Source organism: Vitis vinifera, chromosome 18 (genome assembly GCF_030704535.1).
Source record: "Vitis vinifera cultivar Pinot Noir 40024 chromosome 18, ASM3070453v1".
NCBI classification, from domain to species: domain Eukaryota; kingdom Viridiplantae; phylum Streptophyta; class Magnoliopsida; order Vitales; family Vitaceae; genus Vitis; species Vitis vinifera.
The window spans coordinates 33,644,415-33,657,875 of NC_081822.1; the positions used below are offsets into that span (position 1 = coordinate 33,644,415).

The 13,461-nt window shown below is 35.9% G+C and overlaps 1 protein-coding gene across 22 annotated transcripts; it reads left to right on the plus strand.

The window, feature by feature from the left end:
• Positions 1-293: 293 nt before the first annotated feature.
• On the plus strand, positions 294-10,542 carry LOC104877973 (disease resistance protein RPV1). 22 transcript variants are annotated; one of them, XM_059734318.1, is made up of 11 exons: positions 294-1,064; positions 1,366-2,446; positions 2,591-2,926; positions 3,020-3,820; positions 4,041-4,950; positions 5,400-5,829; positions 5,879-9,532; positions 9,675-9,721; positions 9,835-9,916; positions 10,026-10,099; positions 10,196-10,542. In XM_059734318.1, the coding sequence occupies exons 1-5, from the start codon at positions 589-591 to the stop codon at positions 4,557-4,559; spliced, it is 3,213 nt and encodes a 1,070-aa protein (XP_059590301.1). In that variant the 5' UTR covers positions 294-588; the 3' UTR covers positions 4,560-4,950; positions 5,400-5,829; positions 5,879-9,532; positions 9,675-9,721; positions 9,835-9,916; positions 10,026-10,099; positions 10,196-10,542. The 22 variants fall into 22 exon arrangements, with proteins under 22 accessions (XP_059590301.1, XP_059590293.1, XP_059590294.1 ...); XM_059734310.1 differs by having other exon boundaries at positions 5,879-9,721; positions 9,828-9,916; XM_059734311.1 differs by having other exon boundaries at positions 5,879-9,721.
• Positions 10,543-13,461: the final 2,919 nt, after the last annotated feature.

Consider the following 13,461-nt stretch of genomic DNA (forward strand, 5'->3'; position numbering starts at 1 on the left):
GGGTTATTCCTGACCATTGGATTCAAGTACTGTTGGCTCTGGCCATTGGATTAAATTTTGACGGGATGAACGGAGGATTGTACATATAGACAAGTGCTAAGAACAAGCAAAGCAAAAGGACAGGAGCATGGTGGGTGAGTCGAGGCTTCTTTTGAAGTATACTTTTTTTTAACCTTTTCGACCAAGTACGGTTACGCGGCTTGCCTTGTGGTTGTGGGCCTTGTGGCCCAACAAGACCATTCTACATTACCAAATATCAGCCGGCTTTCATCTTTTCTTGTAATTGCCGTGTGCTTTCCTCCTACTCACTGCTCAGTGCTGTGAGGCTTGGCTTCGATTGTATCAGCATCATCAGATTCATCACCAAACCCTGTCACTGTTTTTAGTTATTATCGTTGCTTATTCGCTTGTTCAGATTTCTCACTCCTGTGTTCTTTAATTGTAGCTACTTTTTCTTTTCTGCTTCCCGGTTTAGCTCTATTATTCAATTCAATTCTCGTTGATGATACAAAGACCTCTCGCGTTGTGTTTCTGAATTCCTTTTGTTTTGTTGGATAATTTCGACTTCAACTCTCTAGCTACTTCCCAATGGCTGCTGCTTTTTCTTCTTCTCAGAAGAGCTATGATGTCTTCCTCAGTTTCAGAGGAGACGACACCCGCAACAATTTCACTGCCCATCTCCTTCAGGAGTTGCGCACCAAAGGAATCAACACTTTCTTTGATGAGGATAAGCTCGAGAAAGGTCGAGTCATATCCCCTGCACTCATTACAGCTATTGAAAACTCCATGTTTTCTATCATTGTTTTGTCGGAAAACTATGCATCTTCTAGGTGGTGCTTGGAGGAGATGGTCAAGATACTAGAATGCAATAGATCCAAGGAGGAGAGGGTTCTACCAATTTTCTACAACGTGGATCCATCAGATGTGCGGAATCACATGGGAAAATTTGGAGAAGCCTTGGCTAAACATGAAGAGAATTTGGAGGAGAACGGGGAGAGGGTGAAAATTTGGAGGGACGCTCTGACTGAAGTTGCAAATTTATCTGGCTGGGATTCAAGGAACAAGTAATATTTCTCTCTTAATTTTGTTTTAAATTTTTAAATATGCCTCTTTGAATGCTCTTGCTAATTCACTTGTCAGTTATTATAATACAGAGGCTATAAGAATACCCTGTTATTAATTAATGTTATTTGATTAGAGGATAAAGTTCATAAAATTCAAAAAAAAAATTTATTGGAATTTTGTAAAGTTAGATATAGGACCAACTAATATGATCATGACATCTTCCGCTATTTTTTTTTACTCTTACTAACTTTTTGTGGGTAGTTAAACTTATTATACATGTTTATGGTTCAAATATTGCAGGAATGAGCCTCTGCTAATAAAAGAAATCGTTATAAAACTTTTGAAGAAGTTGTTAAATACATGGACAAGTGATACTGAAGAGAACCTGGTTGGAATACAGTCCCGCATTCAAAAACTGAGAATGCTATTGTGTTTACAATCAGATGATGTTCGGATGGTAGGAATTTGTGGTATGGGTGGAATAGGGAAAACAACCCTTGCTAGAGCTATTTATAGCCAAGTTTCTAACCAATTTGAAGCTTGCTCCTTTCTTGAAATTGCAAATGATTTCAAAGAGCAGGATTTAACTAGTTTAGCAGAGAAACTTCTTTCTCAATTATTGCAGGAAGAAAATCTCAAAATAAAAGGATCCACTTCTATAAAAGCAAGGCTCCACTCAAGAAAGGTCCTTGTTGTTCTTGATAATGTGAATAATCTAACAATATTGGAACATTTAGCTGGAAATCAAGATTGGTTTGGTCAAGGGAGTAGAATTATCGTAACTACTCGGGATCAACGTTTGTTAATTCAACATAAAGTTGATTATTATGAGGTTGCAGAATTTAATGGTGATGAAGCATTTGAGTTCCTCAAACATCATTCGTTAAAATATGAACTTCTTGAAAATGATTTACAGGAGCTTTCAAGAGAAATAATATTTTATGCTAAAGGCCTTCCATTGGCTCTTAGAGTTTTAGGTTCTCTTTTATTTGGCATGAACAAAGACGAGTGGAGAGATTACTTGGTCAAACTAAAAAGTACTCCTAATATAGAAATTCAGGAAGTACTTAGATTAAGTTACGATAGGCTAGATGATGAAGAGAAGAATATATTTTTGGATATTGCATGTTTCTTTAAAGGAGAGGACAAAGATCATGTGGTGGAAATACTGAAGGGTTGTGGCTTCTCTGCAAAATGTGGAATAAAAACTCTCATTAACAAGTCTCTCATAACTATTAATTTTGCTAACAAGTTGGAGATGCATGACTTAATACAAGAAATGGGTAAGGGTATTGTTCGCCAAGAATGTCCAAAAGAGCCTGAAAGACGAAGTAGATTGTGGGAACATGAAGATATCTTTGATGTGTTGAAAAGAAATATGGTAAGAGAAAAATAAAACACGAAATTTATTTTGTGTAGAACAAATTAAGAATTATTTTATTTTAAGTAGTTATATGTTGATAAAATTATAGTTATTTTTTTGCATTTTGAATGCTTTTCACTTAATTTGCTTCTTGGTTTGTAGGGAAGTGAAAAAATTGAAGGCATATTCCTCAACTTGTCTCATTTAGAAGATACACTAGACTTCACCATTGAAGCCTTTGCTGGGATGAAAAAACTTAGATTGCTCAAAGTCTATAATTCTAAGAGTATTTCAAGAGACTTCAGAGATACCTTTAACAACAAGGTGAATTGTAGAGTGCGGTTTGCCCATGAATTTAAGTTTTGTTCCAATGATTTGAGGTACTTATATTGGCATGGATACTCTTTGAAATCATTACCAAAGGATTTCAGCCCAAAGCATCTTGTTGAGCTCAGTATGCCTTATAGTCACATTAAAAAACTTTGGAAAGGAATCAAGGTATTGTTATGATCTACAACTCATGTTATTTTGTTTAGGAAGTATGTAATATATAGGGAAGCTAATTTTTAAGTTAACTTTCTTTTATGACAGGTTCTTGAAAGGTTAAAATCCATAGATCTCAGCCACTCCAAGTACTTAATACAAACTCCAGATTTCTCAGGGATCACCAACCTTGAACGTCTAGTTTTAGAAGGTTGTATAAATTTGCCTAAGGTTCACCCATCACTTGGAGTTTTGAAGAAGCTAAATTTCTTGAGTTTAAAAAATTGCACAATGCTTAGAAGGCTTCCAAGCAGCACTTGTAGTTTGAAATCTCTTGAAACCTTTATTCTTTCTGGTTGCTCCAAATTTGAAGAATTTCCAGAGAATTTTGGGAACTTAGAAATGTTGAAGGAGCTTCACGCAGATGGAATTGTGGTAAGAGTACTACCCCCCTCCTTTTTTTCCATGAGAAACCTTGAAAAGTTATCTTTCGGTGGATGTAAAGGACCAGCATCTGCCTCATGGTTGTGGCCAAAAAGAAGTTCAAATTCTATTTGTTTCACGGTACCTTCTTCCTCAAACTTATGCTCTTTAAAGAACCTAGATTTAAGTTACTGCAATATATCAGATGGAGCAAATGTTAGTGGCCTTGGCTTCTTAGTTTCACTTGAATGGTTAAATTTAAGTGGAAACAACTTTGTCACTTTGCCTAACATGAGTGGACTCTCTCACCTGGAAACGCTTCGGTTGGGAAATTGTAAAAGACTAGAGGCACTTTCACAGCTTCCATCAAGCATACGTTCTTTAAATGCAAAAAATTGCACATCGTTGGGAACAACTGAATTACTCAACTTGCTACTTACAACGAAGGTGCATACTCTGCTGAGACCGCGGGAACTCGAATCCCTAGTGAGTTCTCTTTAAATCCAATTTTCGTTATAAAAAATAAAAAATAAAAAATAAAAAGCTTTTGCCTGTATGAAATATGAGGAGACAACTCATATTTTAGTCTTTGTTCTGTTTTACTAAATTAGACTGATAGTGTAAAATAAATGTTGAATGAATCAAGATGGGAAAGTAGCAATTTCTCGCTCTCTCAACATGGACATTATTTATTTTCTTTCTGCAGGATTCTACATTCGGTGTTGTGATTCCTGGGAGTAGAATACCAGATTGGATCAGGTATCAGAGCTCGAGGAATGTAATTGAAGCAGACCTACCCCTAAATTGGTCTACCAACTGCCTGGGTTTTGCATTGGCTCTTGTCTTCGGTGGCCGGTTTCCTGTCGCTTATGATGATTGGTTTTGGGCACGTGTTTTCTTGGACTTTGGCACATGTCGCCGTTCTTTCGAAACTGGTATTTCTTTCCCCATGGAAAATAGTGTTTTCGCTGAAGGGGATCATGTGGTTCTGACTTTTGCACCAGTTCAACCCTCACTCAGTCCGCATCAAGTCATTCACATCAAGGCTACATTTGCAATAATGTCCGTGCCGAACTATTATGAAATTAAGAGATGTGGGTTAGGTTTAATGTATGTTAATGAAGAGGTGAATTTCAATTCTCTCTTCTCTACTCCTCCCCTAATGAGTCAACTCTTGTCCTTAAAGAAATCTCTGCGGGGGAACCCATTGAATGTGAGGACGTGACCATGACTCAGAATCAGAGGTTACCCATCGAAATATGCTATATCTTATTCTGAACCCACTTTTACTTTTGGATTGCTTTTCTTTGTGGGAGTGGTTATGGGAATATTATGCTTCTTCTTTTGGATGAAGGGAATAGCCTTCGTAACCAAAAGGGAAACGCAGGAGACGTGAAAAATAAAAAATAGAAAACCCTTTTCATCTGCCGCAGCCCTCCAAATACTGCGGCAGATCGCCTTCTACTCCTAAAAAAGTCCGAATAGTGTTGAGTCGTTTAACTACCAAGTAATTTCTATGTTTCAGGTCCAAAAGTAAGCCCTAAGATCTGGTGGGATTCATGATGCTGATTTCAGAGGTGTGGAGGCATTATGATTTGCTGATTTCAAGCCCTGAGGTATGACGTCTTTGCTTTGCTGCTGTTGTTGGATCTGATTGTCTATTCTTCCAGAGGCATTAGCTTTGATGGAGTAATTTCTATCTTATTATAGAATTAGTGTTCTGCTTTCCTGGTTGAGCATGTTCTTCAGTTGTTTCCCTATTTACTTGGATGATAAACAAAGGCTCCTTTGTGGTTGAACCTATGCATAGAAAATAGAGATACAGGGTTCCTGCAGTAATGAAAACCTAGGGCTGGGATGCAACTATTATGGTTGGCGATTTTGCATTTTTTTAAAATTTACTTCTTGATATAATTTGGATGATTTGTTTGTTTGGTTCTTTATTTGGATAGGAGATCATAATATTTCATGACCATTATGAAATTATACTCTTTTATGATTCTAAAGAATACCAATATGCACAATTCCATGATCTTAGTTTGACAACCAATGGAAAAACGTACAGGGACCTGGATTCAAATCCTAATATGGCATCATATGACTGTGGTGACAGAAGGAAAGAGAAGAAAAAGATGTGGGATAAGAATCTAAAACTACTGCATAAAATGAAAATGAAGAGCCTGCTGTATATGGAGTGCCTTCTGTAGAATCCAAGTCCATTGGTTTCGGTTTTTCTGCTTCTTGTGCACTCTGCCCTGTTGAAGAGCCTTCTGAATGCATCATCGTTGAACTGCTTTCTTCTCTGTCTGTATCACTTGGTACCTGTTTCCTTCTTCCTGAACATTGTTCCCAGTTGAAGAATCCAGTGAGAGTCTCTTTGCTGGAATACTTTCTTCATCCTCTGGGTCCATTGGTCCTTGTATACTCTTTCCCTATTGAAAAGTCCAGTGAGGGCTTTTTCGTTAGAGAATCTACTGCAAAGTCTGGATTGATTGGTAAGAGTTCCTTTGTTTCCTTTATTTGCTGCTTTTATGTATTTCTAAGATGCTTTGATCTGTATTTACATATCGAAAAATGCAAATCGAAGAAGGGATGATGGAATGTGGCCTTTTGCAACCTTCACACTGCAGTTGCACCTTATGCAGATCTTTTGCACATGCCAGTTTATTGCATTTTTCTTTTTTTTTTTTCCTTTTTTTTTTTTCATTCTTGTTATAGTCCACCGCTGAAAATAAATACTGTTTCAAACTATTTGAGTTGTCAGGCTGCATTAAGTGCATTGGCTGCTCATGCAATTGAGCCCGGTGAAGCAGAAAGACAAGTTCTTGGCATTATCTTAGGGCAAGGTCAACAAATGACTGATGCTCTTCTTTCCACCACTACATCCAAACTAGTTGTGGTGTTGGTGTTGCAGTTTTTTGGCTGAATGCTTTATCTTGCTTTCTCATATTCCAGGATGATTATTTACAATGGGTTGTTGAAAGTCAGAGATTTAGTCTCCCCAAGGAAATGGCAGAGTTCCCTTCTAGCTGAATTTCTTGTTCCCTTATGTAGTGTTTAAAATTAGGAATTTAATCGACTGCTTCGGCAGTTACTGTAACTTGTGCTTTGGTTTATGGTCCCAGGCCCATGAGCCTTGAACCATGAGCCTACACCTTGAATCATGAGCCTTCACTCGACTTAGTGTCTTATTTTCATGTGTATACCTACTCGGTATGAGTTTTATATGATCATCTCCGTTTCCCTCCTAATTTATAATATTTATATAATATTTTTAACAATTTTCCTTATCGTACAATGAAATCTAATTTTATAAGTACATATCAACATAGGAATATTTTATAAAGGGATGAACATATTTTTGCAAATAAAACATCACTATGGCACTTTTTTTTTTTTTTTTAATAATAGGAAATTCTTTTACAAAATATGATTCAAATAGAAAAATAAGGAAAACTTATAAATACACCCAAAAGAAAATTTAGGCAAAGTGTTTGGTTTGAATAGGGAATGCATGGGAACCAATATTTTTTTCATGCATCCCACTCGATAGCAAGACTTGGACGGTAACAAAATTTGTCTTTCAAAACTAATTTTTTAATTGAGTTTTGGGGTTACAATTTATTTTATTTATATTTAAAAGTAAAAACAAAATAAGAGAGCAAATCATGTGTCTCCTTAAACAACAAAGCAAGTTCACAAACTAGAAATGAGTGTGAGGGTTAGGTTACTTAGGTTACATGTCTCTAAAGAAAATAATGTGAATACATCATAATCATACATTTATTTCTTTCCAAAGTTTTTTAATGTGACTATAAGATATGAAAAGATCAACAAGATTCTTTGGATTAAAATCATTAGGTAGTGATCTCAAAGGGTATCTATGCAAATATGGGTATCTATCCAAAGAGTATCTTTCGATTAAAATTTATCAACACATAACTATTTAAATCAAAATAATTCTTGATTTCTAATCTTAATTTGTTTACAAAAAATAAATTTTATATTTTTTGCTCTTCCCATATTTTTTTTCAATACATCATAGATATCTTCATAGAACTATAATCTATTGTGTTTACCAGGCTCTTCAAGGAATTGTTGACGAACAATTTCCCTACCCATTTCTTTTATTAGGTCATGCATCATCAACTTATTTGAAAAAATGGTTATGAGTGACCTATCAATGAGAGCTCGTGTTCCACTAAGTGAGAAGAAGCTGCAACCATCTAGTATTTCCATTACATAATTTTTATCTTCTCCTTTAAAGAAACATGCAATGTCTAGAAATATATTTTTCTCCTTGTCATCTAGCCCATCATAACTTACTTTAAGTACTTCTTGAATTTTCATATTAGGGGTACTTTTCAATTTGTCTAATTGATTTCTCCATTCTTCTTTGGTCATGCTAAATAAAAAAGAGCCTAAAACTTCTAGAGCCAATGGGAGGCTTTGAGCATAACCTATTACTTCTCTTGAAAGTTCCATGAAATCATCTCTAAGAATTTCATGTTTTAACAAATAATGTGAAAGGAACCTTTGAGCTTCATCATAATTAAATCTCGACCAAACCACTCCTGGTTTCCAACCAAGCATTTCAATATTATTGGATCATTCTCATTATCAAGAACAATAAGGACCTTTTTCGAGTGAAGCCTTTCCTTTATAGATATGAGTACCTTAATATTTAGATTTGGTTTCTCCAATAGTTGAGCAAGAAACTTTTGTTGTAATCTTATTAAACCCTCATTTTCCAAATCCTCCTCAACATTTTCAAAAAAACAACACACTTCAAAGTGACCACTGATTTTTCTGTAAATAGCACTAGCAAGGGTTGTTTTCCCTATTCCGCTCATACTCCAAATTCCTACTGTAGACCCTCAATTTTGTCCCTTGACACTTGCATGTATCTTGGGGGTATCGCCCGCACCCAACCTTTGTATGTCACGACCATGGGGCCCTTGTTGGGGTTAATCGGTTTTCGGACATCACGTGAGTCCACCTATGGTTAGATTTAGTGCGAGCATTTGGTCCATTATGAAATGTCGTCATGGTCAATTCCTTGGTTTGTATCATACTACAGGTTAGAAGTTAAGGTCTTCATAAAGATTGTAGTTCAGTTGAAGTTTGCTAAAGCCCATCCAAGTCGGGAGCACTCTGGCTTGTTTTAGTTATTTCTCTCTTATCCGAGCTCGGAATTGCGCACCTTGTTTTTTTTTTGTTGGATTACTTATTCCTCGAGGGACACTCTATCAAAATTTGAGAATTTTTCTCAACCGCATCGATCGATTGGTTTTTTTGGTGTTCTTGTCACCCTAGGCCCATTTAGATGCAGCTGGCCCATTAGGTGTACTCCTAAGTCACTTGGCACGTTTTTTGATCACTTGGATATCTCCTTGGTTTAGTTTCCACTTAATTCACCTTGGCACTTTCCACTTAGGTCACATAGGTCACTTAGATATTTTTTGTGAGCTTAATCCCCTAAGATTAGTTTCTTGATTGATGGATTTTTTGTATCTTCATCTTCACCTTTGTATCTCTATTAGGTGGTTTTTACTCATTCTTACATCTATACTGTAATGAGTTTTCTTATTTCATCAAGTGTCTCTCCTCACATTTCTATCTCATTTTTCTCATAAATTTTTCCACATAGAATATTTATCTTTCTTGCTAAATGAAGTAAGTAATATCCACAAATGAAGTTCGGAGACTTCAGATAGGTAGAACCCAAGTTTTACTTAGGTAGTACCTAAGGTCAGTTAAGGTAGTACCTAAGGTAGAACCCAAGTTTGACAACCAATGGAAAAACGTACAGGGACCTGGATTCAAATCCTAATATGGCATCATATGAATCTAAAACTACTGCATAAAATGAAAATGAAGAGCCTGCTGTATATGGAGTGCCTTCTGTAGAATCCAAGTCCATTGGTTTCAGTTTTTCTGCTTCTTGTGCACTCTGCCCTGTTGAAGAGCCTTCTGAATGCATCATCGTTGAACTGCTTTCTTCGCTGTCTGTATCACTTGGTACCTGTTTCCTTCTTCCTGAACATTGTTCCCAGTTGAAGAATCCAGTGAGAGTCTCTTTGCTGGAATACTTTCTTCATCCTCTGGGTCCATTGGTCCTTGTATACTCTTTCCCTATTGAAAAGTCCAGTGAGGGCTTTTTCGTTAGAGAATCTACTGCAAAGTCTGGATTGATTGGTAAGAGTTCCTTTGTTTCCTTTATTTGCTGCTTTTATGTCTTTTGATCATGGCCTCCTGTATTTGTAAGATGCTTTGATCTGTATTTACATATCGAAAAATGCAAATCGAAGAAAGGATGATGGAATGTGGCCTTTTGCAGCCTTCACACTGCAGTTGCACCTTATGCAGATCTCTTGAACTCCCATAGTAGGTGGCATTTTGCACATGCCAGTTTATTGCTTTTTTCTTTTTTGTTTTTTCATTCTTGTTATAGTCCACCGCTGAACATAAATACTGTTTCAAACTATTTGAGTTGTCAGGCTGCATTAAGTGCATTGGCTGCTCATGCAATTGAGCCCGGTGAAGCAGAAAGACAAGTTCTTGGCATTATCTTAGGGCAAGGTCAACAAATGACTGATGCTTTTCTTTCCACCACTACATCCAAACTAGTTGTGGTGTTGGTGTTGCAGTTTTTTGGCTGAATGTTTTTTCTTGCTTTCTCATATTCCAGGATGATTATTTACAATGGGTTGTTGAAAGTCAGAGATTTAGTCTCCCCAAGGAAATGGCAGAGTTCCCTTCTAGGTGAATTTCTTGTTCCCTTATGTAGTGTTTAAAATTAGGAATTTAATCGACTGCTTCGGCAGTTAACGTAACTTGTGCTTTGGTTTATGGTCCCAGTCCCATAGGCAAAATTCACAAAGGGGTATTTTCAACCTGGATGAAGGCAGTATTGAAGCATTAAATATGTTGCTTTTGCACAACTTGGATGCATAAAAAAGGTTGAAGAAGATAAATCAGCTTTTGAGGTTCAAGCGAAGGTCAATCTTGAAGTGAAAGTCTACCTTGACCCAGTCATCATTGCAGAAATCCAAGCTTGACCCAAAGTTGAAGGGCATTGCAGCAAAGTCTCCTCATCTTTGTACCTACACCTTGAACCATGAGCCTTCACTCCACTTAGTGTCTTATTTTTTTCTCCTGTGTATACCTACTCGGTATAAGCTTTATATGATCATCTCCGTTTCCCTCCTAATTTATAATATTTATATAATATTTTTAACAATTTTCCTTATCGTACAATGAAATCTAATTTTATGAGTATAATGAAATATAATATTATAAGTACATATCAACATAGGAATATTTTATAAAGGGATGAACATATTTTTGTAAATAAAACATCACTATGGCACTTTTTTTTTTATATTTTATAATAATAGGAAATTCTTGTACAAAATATGATCCAAATAGAAAAATAAGGAAAACTTATAAATAAACCCAAAAGGAAATTTAGGCAAAGTGTTTGGTTTGAATAGTGAATGCATTGGAACCAATATTTTTTTCACACATCCCACTCGATAGCAAGACTCGGATGGTAATAAAATTTGTCTTTCAAAACTAATTTTTTAATTGAGTTTTGGGGTTACAGTTTATTTTATTTATATTTAAAAGTAAAAACAAAATAAGAGAACAAATCATGTGTCTCCTTAAACAACAAAGCAAGTTCACAAACTAGAAATGGGTGTGTGGGTTAGGTTACTTAGGTTACATGTCTCTAAAGAAAATAATGTGAATACATCATAATCCTCTGAGCTACAGGCCCCACCCCGTCTCCACTGGATCTGTTCCCGGGAGTACCCTAAAAAAAAAAAAAGGAACCTTTCCTCTCCCCAGACATTTCGAGTTTCTTTCCAAAGTTTTTTAATGTGACTATAAGATATGAAAAGGTCAACAAGATTCTTTGGATTAAAATCATTAGGTAGTGATCTCAAAGGGTATCTATGCAAATATGGGTATCTATCCAAAGAGTATCTTTCGATTAAAATTTATCGACACATAACTATTTAAATGAAAATAATTCTTGATTTCTAATCTTAATTTGTTTACAAAAAATAAATTTTATATTTTTTGCTCTTACCATATTTTTTTTCAATACATCATAGATATCTTCATGGAACCATAATCTACTGCGTTTACCAAGCTCTTCAAGGAATTGTTGATGAACAATTTCCCTACCCATTTCTTGTATTAGGTCATGCATCATCAACTTATTTGAAAAAAATGGTTATGAGTGACCTATCAATGAGAGCTCGTGTTCCACTAAGTGAGAAGAAGCTACAACCATCTAGTATTTCCATTACATAATTTTTATTCTCTCCTTTAAAGAAATATGCAATGTCTAGAAATATATTCTTCTCCTTGTCATCTAGCCCATCATAACTTACTTTAAGTACTTCTTGAATTTTCATTTTAGGGGTACTTTTCAATTTGTCTAATTGATTTCTCCATTCTTCTTTGGTCATGCTAAATAAAAAAGAGCCTAAAACTTCTAGAGCCAATGGGAGGCTTTGAGCATAACCTATTACTTCTCTTGAAAGTTCCATGAAATAATCTCTAAGAATTTCATGTTTTAACAAATAATGTGAAAGGAACCTTTGAGCATCATCATAATTAAATCTCGACCAAACCACTCCCGATTTCCAACGAAGCATTTCAATATTATTGGATCATTCTCATTATCAAGAACAATAAGGACCTTTATTTAGTGGATCCTTTCCTTTATAAATGTAAGGACCTTAATATTTAGATTTGATTCCTCCAATAGTTGAGCAAGAAACTTTTGTTGTAATCTTATTAAACCCTCATTTTCCAAATCCTCCTCAACATTTAAAAAAAAACAGCACACTTCAAAGTGACCACTGATTTTTCTGTAAATAGCACTAGCAAGGGTTGTTTTCCCTATTCCGCTCATACTCCAAATTCCTACTATAGACCCTCAATTTTGTCCCTTGACACTTGCATGTATCTTGGGGTGTTGCCCGCACCCAACCTTTGTATGTCATGGCCATGGGGCTCTTGTTGGAGTTAATCGGTTTTTGGACATCACGTGAGTCCACCTATGGTTCAATTTAGTGCGAGCATTTGGTCTATTATGAAATGTCATCATGGTCAATTCCTTGGTTTGTATCATACTACAGGTTAGAAGTTAAGGTCTTCATAAAGACTATAGTTCAGTTGAAGTTCGCTAAAGCCCATCCAAGTCGGGAGCACTCTGGCTTGTTTTAGTTATTTCTCCTTCATCCAAGCTCGGAATTGCTCACCTGTTTTTTTTGTTGGATTCCTTATTCCTCGAGGGACACTCTATCGAAATTTGAGACTTTTTCTTAACCGGGTCGATCGATTGGTTTTTTTGGTGTTCTTGTCACCCTAGGCCCATTTAGATGCAGCTGGCCCATTAGGTGTACTCTTAAGTCACTTGGCCCATTTTTTCATCACTTGGATATCTCTTGGTTTAGTTTCCACTTAATTCACCTTGGCACTTTCCACTTAGGTCACATAGATATTTTTTGTGAGCTTAATTCCCTAAGATTAGTTTCTTGATTGATGGATTTTTTGTATCTTCATCTTCACCTTTGTATCTCTATTAGGTGGTTTTTACTCATTCTTACATCTATACTGTAATGAGTTTTCTTATTTCATCAAGTGTCTCTCTTCACATTTCTATCTCCTTTTTCTCATAAATTTTTTTCACATAGAATATTTATCTTTCTTGCTAAATGAAGTAAGTAATATCCACAAATGAAGTTCGGAGACTTCAGATAGGTAGAACCCAAGTTTTACTTAGGTAGTACCTAAGGTCAGTTAAGGTAGTACCTAAGGTAGATTAATGTAGTACCTTAGGGCTATTAAGGTAGTACCTAAGATACAGTCACCAAAATACCAAAGTTAAACCAACTAATCACACTAATTAATCACAAAATGACATGCTCTAAAGGTCATAAATGAAGTAAGTAATATCCATAAATGAAGTTTTGAGGCTTCACACAAGTAATACCTAAGTTTAATTAATGTAGTACCTAAGGTCAGTTAAGGTAGTATCTAAGGTATAGTCACCGATCGAGAACCGGTTGACCGATTGAGGACCGGTTGACCGATTCATCGGGACC

Excerpts from the sequence above, each read along its gene's own strand:
- LOC104877973 (XM_059734308.1), top strand. The coding sequence starts at position 589 with ATGGCTGCTGCTTTTTCTTCTTCTCAGAAGAGCTATGATGTCTTCCTC. Across the intron at positions 1,065-1,365 it reads GGCTGGGATTCAAGGAACAA|GAATGAGCCTCTGCTAATAA; the intron begins GTAATATTTCTC and ends CAAATATTGCAG. Across the intron at positions 3,821-4,040 it reads CGCGGGAACTCGAATCCCTA|GATTCTACATTCGGTGTTGT; the intron begins GTGAGTTCTCTT and ends TTCTTTCTGCAG.